The sequence below is a fragment of the Sorex fumeus genome, unplaced genomic scaffold (genome assembly GCF_029834395.1).
Source record: "Sorex fumeus unplaced genomic scaffold, SorFum_2.1 ptg000054l, whole genome shotgun sequence".
Classification (NCBI taxonomy): Eukaryota; Metazoa; Chordata; class Mammalia; order Eulipotyphla; family Soricidae; genus Sorex; species Sorex fumeus.
The window spans coordinates 18,659,468-18,677,164 of record NW_026606111.1 but is presented as its reverse complement, the minus strand read 5'-3'; the positions used below and the strand labels follow the sequence as shown (position 1 = coordinate 18,677,164).

Below are 17,697 nucleotides of genomic sequence, written 5' to 3'. Positions count from 1 at the left end.
GTGTTTAAGGATAGGGCTGGAGGAAATGTATCGGTATGACTATAAAGGTAGTATAAGAAAAACTTGCGACATTATAGCTCTAAACCACTTAAAACGTTTATTGGAATTTAGGTAACAAGGTTAACAAGACTGCTAAAAACTCGGGGCTAGGACAAATGCAGATGTTACTGGTGTCTGCTCGAGCAAATCGATGAATAACGGGATGACAGTGACAGTGATACAGTGATACCACAGATAAATGAGATAATCATTCTGCCTCTGACTTTTATCATTTGTGATACCCTCTAATTACATCCAAGTTGCCACAAACTTCATGGCTTTACTTTTCTATTGTGGCTGCATTATATTCATTGTATATATAAACAAAAGCTTCTTTGTCCATTCAACAGTCGTTGAGCATTTGGGTTGTTTCCATATCCTGGCTATTACAATATGAGCCTTAATGAACATAGGTGTGCATATACCTTTTCAAATTCATGTTTTTGTGTTTAAAGGGTAGATACCTAGTAGTGGAATAATTGGGTCAAATGGGAGCTTCATTCTCACTTTTTGAGAACTACACATATGATTTTTAGTAAAGGATGGACCAGATGACATTCCCACCAACTATAATATAAATAAGAGTTCCATTCTGCCACATCCCCGCCAACACTTGTCCCCCACCCACCCCTTTTTTATATATGCCTTTCTCACTGGTATCAGGTGATACCTCATTTGATTTGTTTCTCTGATATAAAATGATAGTGAATATATTTTCATGTGTTTATTGATGTCACTGGTGCCCATTCGAGCAAATCGATGAACAACGGGAGGACAGTGCTACAGTGCAGTGCTATTGACCAGCCATATGATTTTTGTGGAAGTGTCTGTCCATCTCGTCTCATTTATTGGTTGGGTTATTGGTTTCTTTATTTGCTGACTAGCTCTAAATCCTCTAAATAATGATAATGCTTACACCAAGCACCATATGTAACACAAATGCATATGCATATAACACAGGAGTACAGATATAGCTGGAGAAACCTAATATGCTCTGTGGTTTGAACCATTGTTGGCTTCCTGGCATTGATGTGTATCATAGCCATACAAGTTGTCAACATTGTGGCTGGGTAAAAAGTGTACAGGCCTTCCTTGTATTTTTCTTTGTGACTTTCTTTAATTATAACTATTTCAAAATGAAAATTAAGAAAACTTTAAAAAAGAAATTCAAGCCAGCTCAAAAGTTTCTCTTCTTACAGATCAAAGTTTCTTGATTTCAATGGGGATGTTATTCCTTAGTTTATTTTACATCTCTTCGATACACATAACCCTTTTCACTTGGTTTTATTCTGAAAGTTCCAATATCTTTTCAAAGAAAAATCTGGAAATATTTAATGTAATGAAGAATATTATTTCCTTATGTTCTGGGAAAGTTATGTAGATCTCTGTTCCCTTTGGAAACCTGGAGAAATGTTGTCTGTCCCCTTCATCACAGGAAGTTGTCCCCTTCTTCACAGGAAGTTGAGGCTTATAAATTCATGTACACTCCAATGAACTCCTTCTATGCTAAAATACAGAGTAAGGGGAAATGAAGTGAACTCTCCCCATTCACTGAGAGTTCTCCACATTCTAGTCACTGAATGGTGCTTACAATACTCTATCTCACTGGTCAGGTTTCAAGTCATTCCACAAAGATATAAAAAAATTGAATAAACTATAGCATACTGACCATTAAGTTGCTGGTAGTTAATACTATTTTAAATTATGGATCTCTAGTAAGGTTACCCCCTTCCTCAAATTGCCAATTAGTCAGAACAAATGTGATTTTTCAAAAAGTCACTTCATAAAAATGCATCACTGTCACTGTCCTCCTGTTGTTCATCAATTTGTTCGAGCAGGCCCAGTAACATTGTGAAACTTGTTATTGTGCTTTGGCATATTGAATACGTAATGGGTAGTTTGCCAGGCTTTGCCGTGTGGGCGAGATACTCTTGGTAGCTTGCCAGGCTCTCTGAGAGGGGTGGAGGAATCAAACTCGGGTTGGCTGTAGGCTGCGTGCAAGGCAAACACCCTATCCGCTGTGCTATCACTCCAGCCCATCACTGTCATCCTGTTATTCATCAATTTCCTTGAGTAGGCACCAGTAACGTCTCCTTTGTCCTAGCCCTGAGATTTTAGAAAGTGCCATATTCGAGGCTCTTTCAGGGTCAGAGGAATGAGACCCATCATTGTTACTGGTTTTGGGCATATTGAATACACCACGGGGAATTTGCCAGACTCTGCCATGTGGGCAGGATACTTTTGGTAGCCTGCCAGGTTCTTCAGAGTAAGAACTAGATAATAAGATGTCGCATGGCTATAAATAATGAATTTTTTGGTTGTTTATTTGGGAGCCGCATCCGGTGGTGCTCTCTCTGTGCTCAGGGATCTCTCCTGTAGGGGTTTGAAGGACCAAGGCTCCAGGGACTATTAAGGAGTATCAGAGATAAAACTTACCCACTGAACTATTGCTTTGGCTCCAATTGAATAGTTTGGGAGGTTTTGTTTGGTTGGTTTGGGGGGAGGGTGTTGCTGTATTTGGGTCACACCCAAATTTGAGCAACCCAACAGTGCTCAGTTATTCTTGGTTCTGTACTCAAGAATTACTTGAAATAACCCAGGTTGGCCACTTGCAAGGCAAACACCCTACCTTGCACTGTCTCTCTGCTCTACCCTGCCCCCAATTGAATAATTTAAAACACAAACATATTTAACTATAAAAAATTTGTTTGGTGGTTCTAGTAGTTACTTTTTTACCCTCGACAGAAAAATGCTGTCTCTCTTTAGGGAAGTGGGTCCTTCTCCACTGAGAGCACAGCTTTGGGAGGGAGTATATGGAGAGTTGAGGGTAGAAGTGAGCTCTCACCAAGCCAGCAAGATCAACTGAATCAACCCCAGTGATCAAGAGGGTGATAGATGTCTCAGTCAGATGGCTATTGCATCGATATCTGGCTATTGTTAAAGCAACTTTTCCTGAATTTGACCAAAGTTTTGGTTTTTTTTCTCATAATTTTGACCAAGAGTTTTTTAATTATTTTTTTCTTGTTTGGGGACCATTTCCAGCAGTGCTCAGGCTTAGTCCTAGCTCTATGCTCAGGGATCACTCCTGGCAATTCTCAAGAGACCATATATGTCGCCAGGGATGAGATGCAAGTCTGCTGCATGCAAGGTAAGTGCCTGATCCACTGTACCATCTCCCCAGCCCTGGCCAATAGATTTTTCTTTTTTTGCTTTTTGGGTCACACCCGGCAATGCACAGGGGTTACTCCTGGCTCTGCCCTCAGGAGTTACTCCTGGCAGTGCTCAGGGGACCATATGGGATGCTGGGAATCGAACCCAGGTCGGCCGTGTGCAAGGCAGACGCCCTACCCTCTGTGCTATCTCTCCAGCCCCAAGCCAATAGATTTTTTTAACCATCTTGCGTATGTCAGTATTGACCAATTTGTGTAAAACTTTGCCTCTATGCTTTCCACCTCTACATGTTCCTCTCTTTTTCTTTATAATAGTAACATTCATTTTCACTCTGCTATTTCTCCCTTATAACCTCACTACACACATTTGCAAGGTCACTTCTATTATTATAATTCCCTGGAAAAAAAGTTATTTGCTGATTACTCATTCACCATTGAGACCTCTGCATGATTATTTCTAATATATCACAACATTCATTCTTCTGTGTCTTGTAAGTCTAGAATCAGCAAAGAGAGTTCTGCTATGCTGAAAACAGTTCACCCTTGAATAAGAGGAATTGAAACACTTACTCCAGAGCAGTAGAAAATAGAAGTGTAACTTTGTAATTAACCATCAACACCTCAAAAACATTACTAATAGCATACTGACAACCAGTCATATCACAAATAGCATAAATGACTATTTACATATTATTTTGATATGCTGTAATTTTAGAATAAAAGATAAGAATGTTACTTTAAAAGTTCTAAGTGTTGATCCAAAGAGATACTATAGTGGGTAGGATACTTGTCTTGCACATGGCAGACCTGGTTTTGATCCCTATTACCAGAAATGGTCCCCCAAGCACTGCCAAGAATGATCCCTGAGCCAGGAATATGTACTACACATTGTCCAAAACCAGGACAAACAAATTCTAGATGTATCCTTCTAAAGATTTTCATCCTTGTTGTCATTAAGTGGTTAAGGAGTAAGAAGTGGAGAGGTTAAAAAAATCTGTATTTAAGTGGACCCATGCTGTTCAAAGCCATGTCACACCAAGGTGTATCAGAGTGCCTTCGTGCTATTTCTACAAAGGTGCTCTGCATGGCACACAGGACTGAGTTGGGGTCCTATTTCAGCCCTGATCTGTCCATATGTAGAGCATAACCTCCTGAATCACACCCAGAAGATCCAGAACAAGTTCAGAGGCACAGGGCTAGGCAGACGGAAATAAGTTGAGAGGCTCAAGTTCAGCTTCTGCTCACCTGTATCCTGGCACCTTCATTGACTTCAGTGTTCCTAAAGGCAATCACTTTACCTTTAGTGGTAAAGTTTTCCTTTGGTCACAGTAGAAATTATAAAGTATTTAGGCATGAAGTTTTATGAATCCAGTCTGTTAAAAGTCTCTTTTTCAGTCACTGTGACACTGGTGCCAACGATCACGTGGAAATCAGCAAGTCACTCAAATTCCAGGATAAATTCAGACAGTTTTGGTTTCTTATCATGAGGAAGGGAAATATGGGCTATTTTTGTCCTTGTTTCATTTTTCCTCTTCCAGCGCAGTGGTCTGTGACTCACAGACCAACATTCAAGACCAGCTGTTGGGGGCCATGAATTCCTAAATTGAATGAGGACATTTGAATCTCTGTCAATTTGCAGTGGGACACACCTCTCAAATTTTCTATGCTATGCAAAAACAGCACTAGGTATTTCTTATTTAGTGTTCATCTTTATGAAATAGTCTGATTATTGGAACCAGAAATACTTGACAAATCACTGGCCACACTGTGGTTACAGGTGGTGACATATTGCTGCTGCTTATTCATGAAACTGGAGGTTAAGACTCTATTTCTAAGATGTAAACTATGGAAAACCCCCACATAAAGCACCAGTGTTGGACAGAATATCACATAGACAATTTCCAACTGAAATGCTGGTTATTAGAAGTCATGTGGAGTCAGGAGTTGCCATGGAATCCATTTGTTTCTAAACCAGCTCCTCCTGCTGGAATAGTTTCTCATTATCATTTCTTTTTTTCTGTGTGTGAGAGAAGGAGAAAGAGTGAGAGCGAGAAAGAGAGAGGGAAGGAGGAAGGAAACAGAAAGGGAGGAAGGAAAGAGGAGGAAAGGAGAAAGGAGAGGGATGGAGATACTTCTGTTATAGAACAATGCTGCAATTTCGATGCATTTAAGATCCTAGAATAGATAAGAAATTAAATCTTTACAGGAGAGTTAATATCAGCTTTAACACGCATTTACACTGTTTGATTTAAAGTGAAATCATCATATTGCTATCAAGGGTTTTTTCTGTAATTTCTGTTACTTCTACTTATTCAAAAAGAATATATAATGACTTATCATATGACATTTACCTTCAGAAACAAATTATTAGATCTTCAGGGATGAAAGTAAATAAATATCAAAGCAAATCTGTCATGATCAGTTGCATATTTGTAGTAGACTTATTTTCTTCTCTTTTCTCCCATGTATCATTTTTATTTAGATTCTTAACCAGAACTTTACAGCTTTTGCTCCAGTGAAATAGGTGCCAGGATCCTTAGTTTCTTTCAGGTTTTTTGTTTAAGTCAAAAGAATCAATACCTTAGCATTTGTTAATGCATATGTTATTTTTGTAGCAAAGTCCTCTTGTGTTTGTTAGGTAATATACAAAAACAGATGGACCAAATATCAACCTGGGACAATTGACTTTCAAAACATAAGGAATCCATAAATGAGCCACTATTTTAACAAATGTATACTATAATTGATTAGAGTTAGTCATAAGATCTGTTGGATTAAAGCACATCAAAATTATATTTTCATATTTATCTTTTTATATGTTTTGCATTAAAGCATGTAAGTATCACGGTTACATTCGAAGGAAAAAGTATAATGTTGATGGATGAGTTCAGAATCATTTTTTGTTTGTTTTGTTTTGTTTTATTAGTGAAACACCATGAGGTACAGTTGTAGACTTACAAGTTGTTGTGCTTGGGTTCCAGTTATACAATGATCTAGTACCCATCCCACCACCAGTGCCCATTCTCCACTCCCACCAATCCCAGTATCCCTCCCACCCACCCCCATCCCCCATCCCACCCTGCCTCTGTGTCAGGGCACTCCCTTTTGTTCTATATCTCCTTTTGGGTGCTGTGGTCTGCAGAAGAGACATTGGGTGGCAATCATTTTCTGTCCATTGACTACTTTCAGCATGTATCTTCCATCCTGGGCAGATCTTCCCAGCACCCTTTTTTTGGTGCTCCCTTCTCTATCTGAGCTGCCTTTACCCCTAGAGTGTGCGGCTGGCCTCTAAGCCTTGGAGTGAACAACCTGGTATTTATCACAGCTGTTCTTGGGTGTTAGTCTCCTATTTTGTTACTTTATGTTACCCAGATGAATGCAATCTTTCTATGTCTGTCCCTCTCTTTCTGAGATGAGTTCAGAATCTTAACTGTCTTTCTGATTATTCCCATTCCTGCTTTTCCTTGTGAAGGTCTCCTACAGAAATTCAAGGAACTCTCATGTTCATAAAAGTCAGGTCTCAACTCTTTCTCCTGACTAAGGTCCTTAACCCACTCAAGAGTCAAGAGGGACCCACCATTAAATGTTTCTGAATCACATCTTATAGCAGAAAATATTCAAAACTCCCTCAGGTACTAAAAAAAGGTGTTCAACCTCCATAATGAAAGAAAAAAGTAGAATTCCCCCACATCATCCCCACATACTTATCAGATTGAAAGAATAAAGGTATAAAGTGCTTCATTTCAGTCTACTGAACTCTTGTGGGGCAATATGACACTCTCAGGAGTATAAATCCAGTTCCTCCTTTGACCCAGAACTCTGTTTTTGGAACTCTTCCCCTGTAGTTACTTACTGGACTCATGTAAATGACATGTATATGATGCTACTCCATTCTTCACTGTTTTCAGTAATAAAGATGAAAAACAACCTAAAGATGCCCAGTGAGTGATAGCTTAAGTAACTAATACTGACATATGCACTTCAAAGGGAATGTTATACAGATATTTAGGAAAGCAAGGATGAAGGGATCATAGGATATTAAAAAAAATTAAGATGCGGGATAGTTGATTAATCATCAATCTAAAGGATTGCTTGAATTTGCATAAAGCAAATTATAATAAGAAATAAAATAGTGGTATGACAAAAGATACAAACTGGTAGCCAAGGTGCATTTGTTTGATTTGCATTCAATGCATTTTAAAATTGAATTACAGTTAATAATCCAGATGAGGAAAAAAAAGCAAAGTTGGTCAGATGTTAAGAAGTACTGTTGGTTACCCACTCAGTCTGGATTTTTCATCCAGCATTAAGGTAGCCTTTAGGAGTACTGATGGGTAACCAATTTCACATTGGCTGTGGAATGGCACCGTGGCTCATGGGGATGCTTCCTCCCTCTTTTCTCCTGGTTTCCTTTGGAGGTTTAGGATCCACACTGGGAAAAAGTGCATGAAGCAGCCCCATCCAGAAATAGCACTGATTTACTCTTTAATGGCAGAGAACACAGTTCCTAGGGCTCATCAAAGGTTTAGGGACTTATGACAGCCTTCCATTTATTTTCCAATCAGAAGAAAAATACAAATAATAAATATTTGATCATAAATTCAGTCTTAATTACATTCACCTTGGTACCAACATAGCTGTAAAATATAAATTGTACTTATTTTGGTTTGGGAGGCACACCCAGTGATGCGTAGAGCTTACTCCTGGCTTTGTACTCAGCAGTCACTCTTACTGAGACTCCACGGACCGTATGGGAAGCCAAGGATCAAACCCAGGCAGCCACATGCAAGGCAAGCACCCTACTTGCTCTACCCCCTAAAATATCATTTTTAATAATTCTGTGTAAAGCAAGGAGTCCATAAAATATAACAGAAGTGCTCAAAGTCACAAATTCCTAGTGTCCTTGTGCAGAACACCTAAGGAGCTATCTACTAGCCCAGGAAGGGACCCTTCCTCTAACATCAACTCCAGTGCTACCACCACACACTGACAGAGCCCTTAAAACTCATTCTGATAAGGACAGAGCTATAGTACAGCAGGTAGAGTATTTGCCTTGCAGGTAGCCAACCAGGGTTCGTCTCCAATGCAGCATCTCCTATAATCCCCTGAGCTCTGCCAAGAGTAATTCCTAAATGCAGAACCAAGGGTAGCCCCTGAACATCCCTGGGTGTGACCCAAAAAAGCACAAAACAAAACAAAACAAAATAAACCCTTATTCTGACAGAATAAGGGAACATTCTGTTCATGAACTGATACTTAGATGCTTCTCCGTGACTATTGCTTCAACTATTCTGGGCCTCTCCCCTGTGCTCTAATTAGAATCCTGGAAACACAGCAGGGGGAGGAACAGAGAGGAACTTGTCTCTATCCTGACATCAAACTCCCAGAGTAACTTTGCCCAAGTCTCTGGCCTCTTCTTCATTCAGAGGCAGGCACCATTCTCTTTTCTTCGGATGCAGGGATGACCCATCTTCACAGAAGATGAACCCCCCCCCACCTCCCACCAACTCTAGGTCTCAACTAAATAAACATTTTGTGCCATAAATATAAAATCCAAACAACCCCTTCCCCCTCACACACACACCCTCAACTAAAACATCATTTACGTCCTGTCCTAAGATTCTACAAAAGCCAAATTGTTTTTTCAGTCTTTTTCATCTTTAGAGTCTTCCAAACAAAATGCGAAAAACAGCAGAGGAAAGCAAAATCTGGTTCCTTGATCCTCAGCATCAACATAATCTGGGAAATTGTAGGGAAGGCAAATTCCAAGCCCAGATCTACTGAATTTTAAACTCTGGAAGAGTTTTACGCCCCAGATGATTGAAGATCCGCAATCTACATTTTAACAGCTCCTCCTCCCCGGGGGAGGTTCTACAAGGGTAGATTCCCTTGTTACTGAGGGGTCCAGAGATCATTAGAGTGGAGCGAGGCTACAAGCAGTAACGTACCTCTATCTCGGAGTACAGAGGTACTTCTACGGATCTTGGGGTGATACGGGGGCGGCCCGCAAGATTGCAAGGCAAGGATCTTGGAAGAGCAGTGGCTTCTCCCCGGCCGCGCGCCCCACGAAAGCCCCAGTCTCAGAGCAGATCCCCGCTGAGCAATCCTGGAGGAATCCAACTCCCGCGCCCCTGACTTGGAGCTCCCGCGGGTTCCTCCAAGTCTGGGAGCTGTACGCAGCTCTGACCACCAACGCCCCCAAATCCAACCCCACCCCTTTACTGAAAGTCAAGGACCCTCAAGTCCACCGGGCATTCCTAAAGCAAAGGTGGCCTGAAGATCTAAACATAAAAAGAACCCTAGGCCATCTTTCTGAATTTCTCTGGAGCCAGGGATTGGAATTTTAAACTCCGGAAGAGTTGGGGTTCAACATGAGGCTCAAGGAAGAGGAATCTCTCCAGAGTTCTACACACACACACACACACAAAACTCTCAAAATCAGAGAGGAAGAGGCACCCGCCCACTGTACTAGCCCAATCTGAGGTCCCTCCCTCTTTTCTGGGCTCCAGTTCATTCAGCTCCCCTCAGAAGCCCCTGCCTCTCTGACAAGCCCCTCAATTCCGACCTCCAGAGCCCAGGCCTGGTGGCAGCTTCAAAAGACACCTAGACCTTGGTTTGGCTTGAAATTCCAAAAGTAGGTTAAACATCGAAGTGTTGCCGGTGGCTCCACGAAGGCATTTCCACATCTCTGCTCCAAATACCTGTGCTATACCAGTGCTCAGAGATCAGGTCACCCCTAACCTCAGCACAGACATTGAGGGTTCATTGCCTTTCCCTCACAGAGAAGAGTTTCAGGAGGCGAAATGGTAAAGCAAGATAGTTTGTATTAAAACTTACCTAGTGAGGGGAGAGAAAGCAAGAAGTGTGTATTCAAGAGAGCAAGCAGGCTCCTTCAGAGTGGAAACAGTCAACCAAAGAGAGACAAGCACGTGAGATATTTTTTCAAGAGAGAAGAGGGGCTTGAAGAGCAAGCCAAGAACTGCTTTCAGGAAGAGATTTTATATAATTCTTCCAAATAGGTTTCCCTCGCACTTTGCATATGTTAAAAATTAATCTGGGCTTTGTCACAGGAAAGCTTTGCACTGTTGAGTCACAGGAAAGCTTTGCATTGTTAATTGTCTTCTCCTAATCTGTCCCTTGCACTATGGATGTCTCTTCATAACTTCAGAGATTCTTCTATAGCTTCTTCTCCTTTTCTGAGGGGCTACTGTTTTTTTGGATGAGTCCCTGGATGTCTGCATCTGGGTAGTGACTTCCTTTCTCCTTTCCAAAGAATTCAGGGTTTGTATTTCAAAGCAATGTGGTCTCCATACCTTCAGGCTACTAGAGAAACAGACAGTCATTCTTAAGTTTTGTTATTTCCCCCCAAAATACATTACCAGGGCCCCCCTACCTATCTGCCTATAACAAAAGTGTCTTTTAGGCTGAAGTCGCAAATTCACAATTCACCCTCAACTTTTGAACACGGTTTAGTCCAATGTATCCAGCTTTGCTGAATTATCTGCACACATTATCCTCAGCCTAATTTCCGGAAAGAAAAGGGGTGAAAAGTACAGGAACTCAGAAATCACTGCATCCCATTTCCCAACTACAGTAAGCATTTAAATAATTCAGCTTTTGGTAATGGAGTAGGGCGGGGCTAGAGCACATATAGTGGTCCTGGGGCTTACATCTGACTGTAAAGATTTAAGGATCACACCTGGTGGTGCTCTAGGGGAACAGATGTGAATCTACCTCTGGTCCCTGCACACAAGGCAAACACCTTAAGTCCTGTATAATTCTCCCCTCAGACCTTCTTTTTAGTGAAACACAATTTAAAAAACATTCATTTCTCAGTGAGTAATTCAGATTATTATACATTTAAAGTCTATTTTCATGTGTTAATGGAAAATACAGAACCTTCAGAAAAACTATAGAATATTTCCTTGTATTCCTTACTCTTGTTTTTAAAAAGTTAGGGCATTTTCTTTCTTGTGTTCTTCATTTAATCATTGATGTTATGTTTATTTGGAGAAATAAAAAAAGTCTGAAGAGAGCTTTTGGGGGGATTCTGAAAGAAAGAGGAAGGGGGTACACTTTGAAATATTTATACTTTCCAAAACTGCCTGATCAAATTCTACCCCTATTTGAGAAATTAAATATGGTCCTGTTTGTAATAGCTTCCTTCTATGCTGACAGAGACCCCATCAGTTCAAAGTTGTACTGAAGCCCCATTTCTCCTTCAACATAACAACATGCAAATGTGATAAGAAAATGGAAGTAGAGCCAAATTCAACTCACTAAAATACATGGAAGAGGAAAAAAATAGGAGTATTTTCCTGGTCATTACAATTTCCCTAAATTCCCCTTTTCACTGGTGAGGAGGAGTGATTACCTAAACTAGATAGAAGTGCTGAGATATTTCAGTGGCCATCCACAGATTTTTGCATCTTGCTATATCCTTTATCATGACCGTACCCATTGATTAAAATTTTTGTGCGTGCGTGCTTTATACCGTTGTGTAGGTATGATGTACGCGATGTGTAGTCGTGCATTATGAGTCAGGGCAGTCTGTGAAACAACAAAGTGGATGGGGGGAGGGGCAGAAATTGTTCCGGATTTTAATCAGATGCTCAAGTACCTTATCCAAGAGGCGCAGAGTGAAACTGGCAGAGACGGGACACGAATCGGCCCCACGTAGGGACCGGCGCCTCTAAGCGCGCCTGTCGCTGCTGCTGCGCGGAAACTGCTGGGCGATTTGCACACGGGCGTTCACTTGATCTTTCCTGACCCAATGGTTTTGCTTTTCTAGTCTGGACCGGCCTGATGGAGGGAGGGGTCTGGCCGCCCTCCCAGGTTCCCCGCTGGTCGCTCCGGGCGCGCGCAGCGCGGGGCCACGCACGCACAGACGCGCTGCGTGTGGGTTCCGCCCGAAAGCCGGCGGCTTACCCCGCGGGTGGGAGCTTGGGTTCCCCCCACATCGTGGCGTCCAGGGTCCACTGAGGGCAGCCTCTGGGCGGGCTGCCGCCAAGGGTCGCTCTGGAGGTGGAAGGGATTCCTCCCAAGGGCACCACGTCTCCATCCCACCAGTCTTTTTGTCCTCCTGGGCAGAGGGAGTGGGGCGTGTTTGTTTATAGATCGGCTCCGGTTTCTTCCCGCAGGAGGATCGCGTTCCCGGACCGCGTAGACGGTGCCAGAGGCCCGTGGGTTACATTTTAAGGCACCTGCGCAAAGAGGATTCCTCTTTGCTGTTAGCACCTCGCAGGCGCCCGCCTCTTTGCTTTCTGGGGCTCTCTTCCCTCACATTAGCAGGATTTGGGAAGGATTAACCTGAGCCACAAGAAACGTATTTGAAATTGATCAGAGCACGTGGGAGGCCCGGGAGGTGCGGGCTCACGCTTAGGCGGGCTGGGCGCGCGTGCGGGAATCGCGGGCGGGTCTCCGAGCCCGCGTGGGGGACGCGAGGAGCGGCGCTCCAGCTCCATCCCCGGTTCAAAGATTAGAAAAACAGGTGTTGCGTCGCCATGCTAATGCACTCTCCGTAACGCGGCTCGGGCTGTCGTGTCCCGAGGACTTAGCGAGCCTGTCACCACATGGCTACGCATGCACTTTGTTTATTAAACATCTACTCCTCTCAGCGACGACTGAGCTTCGCTGGAACGCCCGAGCAGCCCGCCTGAACCCCACACACCAGGACGCCTTTTCATCCATCTTGCTCCTGAGGGCAAAACGCTGCATTTCTTTTTAAACGTATGCATCCTGGAGGGAGAGTCAGTAGGGTGCTGACACCCACACCCGAGTCCCTACTGTGGCACAGTTTCAGACCCGAACCCCCCGGAAAGCACTAACCTCCAGCATGTTGTTTCATATACAGAGAGAACTAGGGTGGGCGAGGGGGTTTAAAATATCTACTGATGTACTGGGGATCAAACCAAAGGCCTCACACTTGCAAGACAAGTCCTTTACCCCCTAGCAATAATATCCCGGGACCCTGGAGAGTGAGGTTTTAGAACAACAAACGATTTACCTGAAGTCCTTTTGAGAACACAGATAGAATAGAGAAGAGCTTCTTACCCTTAAAGCATCATTTCTTCATTGATGGATCTATTTTACCCCTGAAAGCTGACCAGGTTGGAGAGGGTGTGAAAGAATCCTTTACACTCTTCAAACACACCTCTCTTGTGAATAAAGGAGCCCAGAATTTTGCCATTTCTTTCTAGCCATCTATTGTTTAAAATCCATCCCCTGAGACCGGAAAGACAGTTCAAACCATGAGAGCATGGTTTGCATGCAGGAGGTCTGTATTCAATCCCCAGCACCTCATGCTCCTTCCAAGCACCTCTTCCCTGCTCTTCTCTTGGTGGTGAGAAACTGTCCCTTGACAGGTCTCTGAGTGACTGTACCCTGCGGGTGAGGATGACTGTCTCTACTTTAAAGTTCACTGGCTGGTTTCCAGATTTAAAACACCTATAAAATCTCTAGGGTTTGTTCCCCCACACCTCCCCCCATCCCATTCTTTCTGTCCAGAATGTTCATCTCCTCTTGCCAGGTGTTTTCCAGATGTATAAATAGCCCCAGAAAGCTCCCCTTGTCATCTGCACAAGCTTACTGTCATAGGGTGGCAAGAGGGTGGCAGACGTCCCTGTTTTTAAACAAAAGTTTTCCCAAATATTAGCAGAATGGCACACATCCCTCTTCAAAGTGTCTTTTCTCAGCAGCAATTAGTGAATTAGTGCCACGAAGGACAGAATGGTGGCCAAAGTACTGGTGTCGCTGTCTTTCATCGCCAAGAGACGGAGCACCACTGGTCACCAATGTCCCACAAATCTGAGGAGAAATTTTACTGACCTGGTGTGATTCTCAAGCAACAGTAATTGTGGGTGATGGAGTGGAAGAAGGAACAAGTTAACTTTTCTTCTCTTTCGTCTTTGACGAGAAAGGAAAGGGGGCTCAAATTAAGAGTGTGTTTACCATACAATTTGTCAGCAATCATACTTTGGAGCGTTTGTTTAAACGGCTCCTTTTGGGGGAATTGTGGTGTTGTGAATGTTGTAAATGGTGTCATTTGTGCAAGGATTATTCCTTTTGGACTTTGGTTTCCTGGAGCAAAACCCAACAAAACATCTTCTTTCACCTTTAAGATAACGGATTATGGTGCGATTGCCATTGACACAGCAACCACCCTCCCCAGTTCAATTCTGGCCTGAACTGGAATCTCTTTTCCTCTAGTCTCCCAATCTGCTCCCACGAGAAAATCCCACATGACTGAGATTTCCACGGAGGAACAAAACAGCCTCCCACCAAACCCATGTTAAAAAAAAAAAAAAGAAGAAGAAGAAGAAGCTTGTCTGGTTGGAGGGTGAATTTGAAGACAGGTTCATTCATCTCCGCCACTCTGGTTTCAGAACTCGAGACAGAAAATAAAGACCAACACCTGCCCTGCGTGTGCTGTGGGCCCCACCACTCGTCCACGGGAGGAGGAGGCCGCGGGGTGCACCTGTGGGCGAACCCCGCGCGCAGTGTGTATAACTCCCGCTTCGCCTGCTGGTGGGGGACCCGGCCCGCGGACCTAACCTCTGCTGTCAGGGGCCGCAGCCTGCCATCGAGTCCCGGGCCCTAGGGAACTCGAGGGATCGCGGCTCAGGCTCTTGGTTGGGCAAGGCACCCAGGCCGGGAGTAGGGCGGCTGCTGGCAGCGAGGCCCCCCAGCGCCCGGAGCTCGTTAGGATCTCCGGAACCTCGCCCGTAGTCAGTCACCAAGCCGCAAGCTGTAAGCGGCGAGCTGGGGCCCAGAGCAGTGGGGGGTGGGAGGGGGGGGGTGCGGGTAGAGAAGTGGACCGCTGGCATGGGGCGTGTCATGTCACTCAGCTCGATCGACCAATGAGCGCCGGGCTCTGGGCGCGCAGGGCCAATCGGAGGCGAGAAGGTTTGAGAGTGGCATTAAGGAAGGGCGGGAGGAAGGGAACCCGGGAGCGAAGTTGAAGCTAAACCTGGTAAGCTATAAAGAAGTTGCAGGGGGGCGTTTTCGGCTTCCAATTAGGAATAATACTGGCTTCGTAGCCATCGCCGAGGAGGAGGATTCTAAAACCACCTCACCCGTCCCAAAGCCCGCAGCCCCTTTTCTCCCACGCACCCCTCCCCCAATTCATGACCAAGAAAAGAAAACGGAGCCAGAGCGCGCTCTGCTCCCTTCTGTCTGCCGGTGGGAAGCGCAGGGGCCGGCGGAGTGGCTGAGCCCGACCGTAGGCATGAGTGCAGTTAAGCGGCGGGCGCCTGGGCACCTTCTGCCGCCAGCCGGGACTGAAGGTAGGTGAAGGGGGAGACACCCCCGCGCCCCGCACCCCGGGTCCGTCCCGCGTCCCCCGCAGCTCCGCGGCGGCCGAGGCGATGGGGCCACGACACTTCCCATCCCCGTCCCCCACCCTCCCCCACCATCCCCAGCCGCGGTTCCTGCTAGGGGTGCCACCTGTTAACCTGGCGCGGCCGTGCCCGGCATATTGCCGCCCCTGCTGGGCAGCGACGGTGCTGGGGCGCCTCGGGAATCCCGAGGGGCGTGATGTGTGCGTGTCACTTTTGGAAGAATCCCTGAGATTTGAGACTTGAGAGGCACGTTGGAGAGGCAGGCAAGTTCCAGATCCACCAAACGGGGCGCAAGGGGGTGGGGGGGGTGGGAGACCCCGGAGAGGGGGCGCCCGGCGCGCTGCGCAGGAATGCCGACTCTCCGAACTCTGCTTTGGCTGGGACGCGTGCCTGGCCTTGGATTTGGGCTCCCGGACCTGCGGTTCCTGGCCAGGGTCTCCTGAAATGTGCGTTTTGGTAGTGAGGGCAACTACCCAGCAGGATGGAGAATGTGGCTGGCCTGGGGGAGGGAATGCGAACGTTATTTGCAGGGGACTCAGGAGCTGGCTGCTGATCTCTTACTACTACGTGTAAACAAACACACCGATGCACCAAACCTCCGAGCGTGGCGGGGAAAGCTGGGGCGCTCCGAGGCCCTTTCGGGCCGGTTGACGGATTTAGGGCGAGTGCGGGAGTGGTCGTGGAGTCGCAGGTCTCTTAATGTTCGGATACTCTTGTCTTCCCAGTGGCCTGAAAGTGTCGTCCGACGCTCGCGTTCTTCCAAAGGGCCCCGAGCCATCTCCAGCGCCCTGGGACTGAAGAGCGACCGTCGGGGATTATTATGTCGGTTTTCCGAGCACCGGGGTGAGCAGAGTGGAATCGAAAAAAAAAGGCTGGCCCTGCCGGGCCCCCGCCGGCCTTTGATACCCAGACCCTCCGAGGATTGCTCAGAATTGCGGAGGATCAGCAACTTTCCTATGGTCGCTTCCCAGCTTTTTAAAGAAAACATTTTCCGTTCGCCGCGTGGGTCTTTTACTGCCACGGAGACGTTGAAGCAAAGACTTCCTTCTCTCCCAAGTATGCTGTATGTTTTTGCCAAACATGGTCTCTAATTGAAAGTTTATTTTTGCTTGTGGATGAATCTGTGGAGTTTATATTGTAAGAGGAAAGGGGGAACGAGACACAATGAAAGAGAAGTCCAAAAATGCTGCCCGGACTAGGAGGGAGAAGGAAAACAGCGAATTTTATGAACTGGCTAAATTACTGCCTTTGCCCTCGGCGATCACCTCGCAATTGGACAAAGCATCTATAATCAGACTCACCACCAGCTATCTCAAAATGAGAGTAGTGTTCCCAGAAGGTAAGTGGCTGCCCAGATGGAATTTCAAAGGCAGAAGGGGTCCGGGATTTGCGAGAGAGTGAGCAAATTTCCACCACTGGGCAGACAAGTACATTTATGCACACACCCAAACTCTCTGCAAAGGGAAGTTTAGAGCGACTGTTTGACTAAGGACCTCTCTGAATATAGAATGCCTGCTGTCTTTCTTTTCCTGGCTCCTTCTACTCCTCATTAATACTTTTTCTTCACTCCATCAGATATGTTTGGCTGGGAAGCAGCCCAACAGTGCTTTTGTCAACACTTCAGATACTGGGCTCAATTCAAAGTACTGCTAATCCAAACATGACTTACTTAAAAAAAAATTCCTCTTGTTAGAATTGTATCTAGTAGAAAAAGCAGGAATATTGCCAAATTCTTGTAACATACACGCACACGCACGCACACACACACACACACACACACACTCATGAACATGGAACTAGCTAAGCCAGCCAATAATCTCTGTGTATCTGTAATTTTACAAGTGAGGAGCAAGCATATTTATGAACAACTATGTCCTGAATTGACCCTTCTCTCTTTACAGGTTAGAGCGAATTCATTCTATAAAGTTTTTGACATGTTTTTAGATTCTAAAGCTAACTCTGCCTTGGTGATGGTGATTTGCAATTGGATTTAATAAATATTTCTGAGAAAATAGATGAGTCCCCAAATACCTAAGATTGAGTTTAAGAAGCTAGTCCCCTTAGAAATGATTCCTGGGTGGCAGGTTGGCATACTGAGAAAATAGTCTTATGCAGCTTAGAAGTTAGAAAGCTGCTCTGTTGATTTAAAA

General features: G+C 45.0%; 1 protein-coding gene across 1 annotated transcript in view; it reads left to right on the top strand.

Annotated features, from left to right (window-relative positions):
• Window positions 1-16,711: 16,711 nt before the first annotated feature.
• Window positions 16,712-17,697, top strand: part of SIM1 (SIM bHLH transcription factor 1) — a 75,219-nt gene continuing 74,233 nt past the window's right edge. The window contains exon 1 of the mRNA XM_056125327.1: window positions 16,712-16,886. Within this exon, the coding sequence (XP_055981302.1) occupies window positions 16,712-16,886 (175 nt within the window). The remainder of the gene's footprint in view (window positions 16,887-17,697) is intronic.